At 54.7% G+C, this 861-nt stretch overlaps 1 protein-coding gene across 2 annotated transcripts in view; it reads right to left on the bottom strand.

Annotated features, from left to right (window-relative positions):
- LOC121316667 (extracellular tyrosine-protein kinase PKDCC-like) overlaps positions 1–588 on the bottom strand; it is a 41,054-nt gene extending 40,466 nt beyond the window's left edge. For both annotated transcript variants that reach the window (XM_041251710.1, XM_041251712.1), the window contains exon 1: positions 1–588. This exon is cut by the window's left edge and continues 466 nt beyond it. In XM_041251710.1, the coding sequence (XP_041107644.1) occupies positions 1–287 (287 nt within the window). In that variant the 5' untranslated portion in view covers positions 288–588.
- Positions 589–861: the final 273 nt, after the last annotated feature.

Genomic DNA, 861 nt, shown 5'->3' with positions numbered 1-861 from the left:
GGGGCTCGGTGCTGGCGGTATCGGACTACCTCATCGTACCTCTTGTGGATCTGCCGCGCCAGGTCTGGGTGGCTGGTGCTGTGCTGTGCGCTCACGGAGTCCCTGTGAACGCGCCTCTCCGCGGCGTGCAGCTGCAGATGGTCTGTCTGCTCTCCCTCCTGGTCGGAGCGATGCCCTCGATTGCTCTGCTGGTGTTCGAACCCGGGGATGAATAGCAAATTCATCAAAGTGCCCAGAAAAAAGGAAAAGCAAAACCCAGCTGCTACAACGATCTTTCTCCGCTTCATTCTTCCTTCTTGTCTGCTCCTTTTTTTTCACAGCACGCTATGTAGCGAGTTGCGCGAAGCTGTTATGCAATCAAAGCCTGGTTTTATTCTGTTGTACAGCAATATAATAAATGCGAGGGAGGCTGCTGATAAAGCGGAGTGCGCCCGGCTCAAGTCTTCACATTGTATATGTGGATGTCAGAGAGCCACGCAGCTCTAGGGTCCAGCCCATATAAGGCTGACCATCATGACACTTGCCCCTCGATCGCTGTTTGCACTGACTACGCTACAGAGAAAGCACTTCAACCCTTCCACAAGAAAGCACTCGAGCAACTAATCAGAGTGACGTCACTCGAGTCACAGACCCAGACCCAGACCCCCCCCCCCCCCCCCCCACCACCACCACCACCTCCACCTCCACCACTCTGCAGGTGGACATGGTCGATGTAGTTTTTACTTGACGTCTCCGCCTCAAGACTGAAGGAGAGAGGGGTTGGCTAAAGAAATACAACTCCCGTGGTCCAAAGCGAATTAGCACAGAGAGCGGGTGGAGTTTTCTAGGCTGCGGCTGGCATCGGTACAGTTCGCTGGCACG

The sequence above is a fragment of the Polyodon spathula genome, chromosome 6 (genome assembly GCF_017654505.1).
Source record: "Polyodon spathula isolate WHYD16114869_AA chromosome 6, ASM1765450v1, whole genome shotgun sequence".
NCBI lineage: Eukaryota > Metazoa > Chordata > Actinopteri > Acipenseriformes > Polyodontidae > Polyodon > Polyodon spathula.
This window is presented reverse-complemented; position numbering and strand designations above follow the sequence as displayed.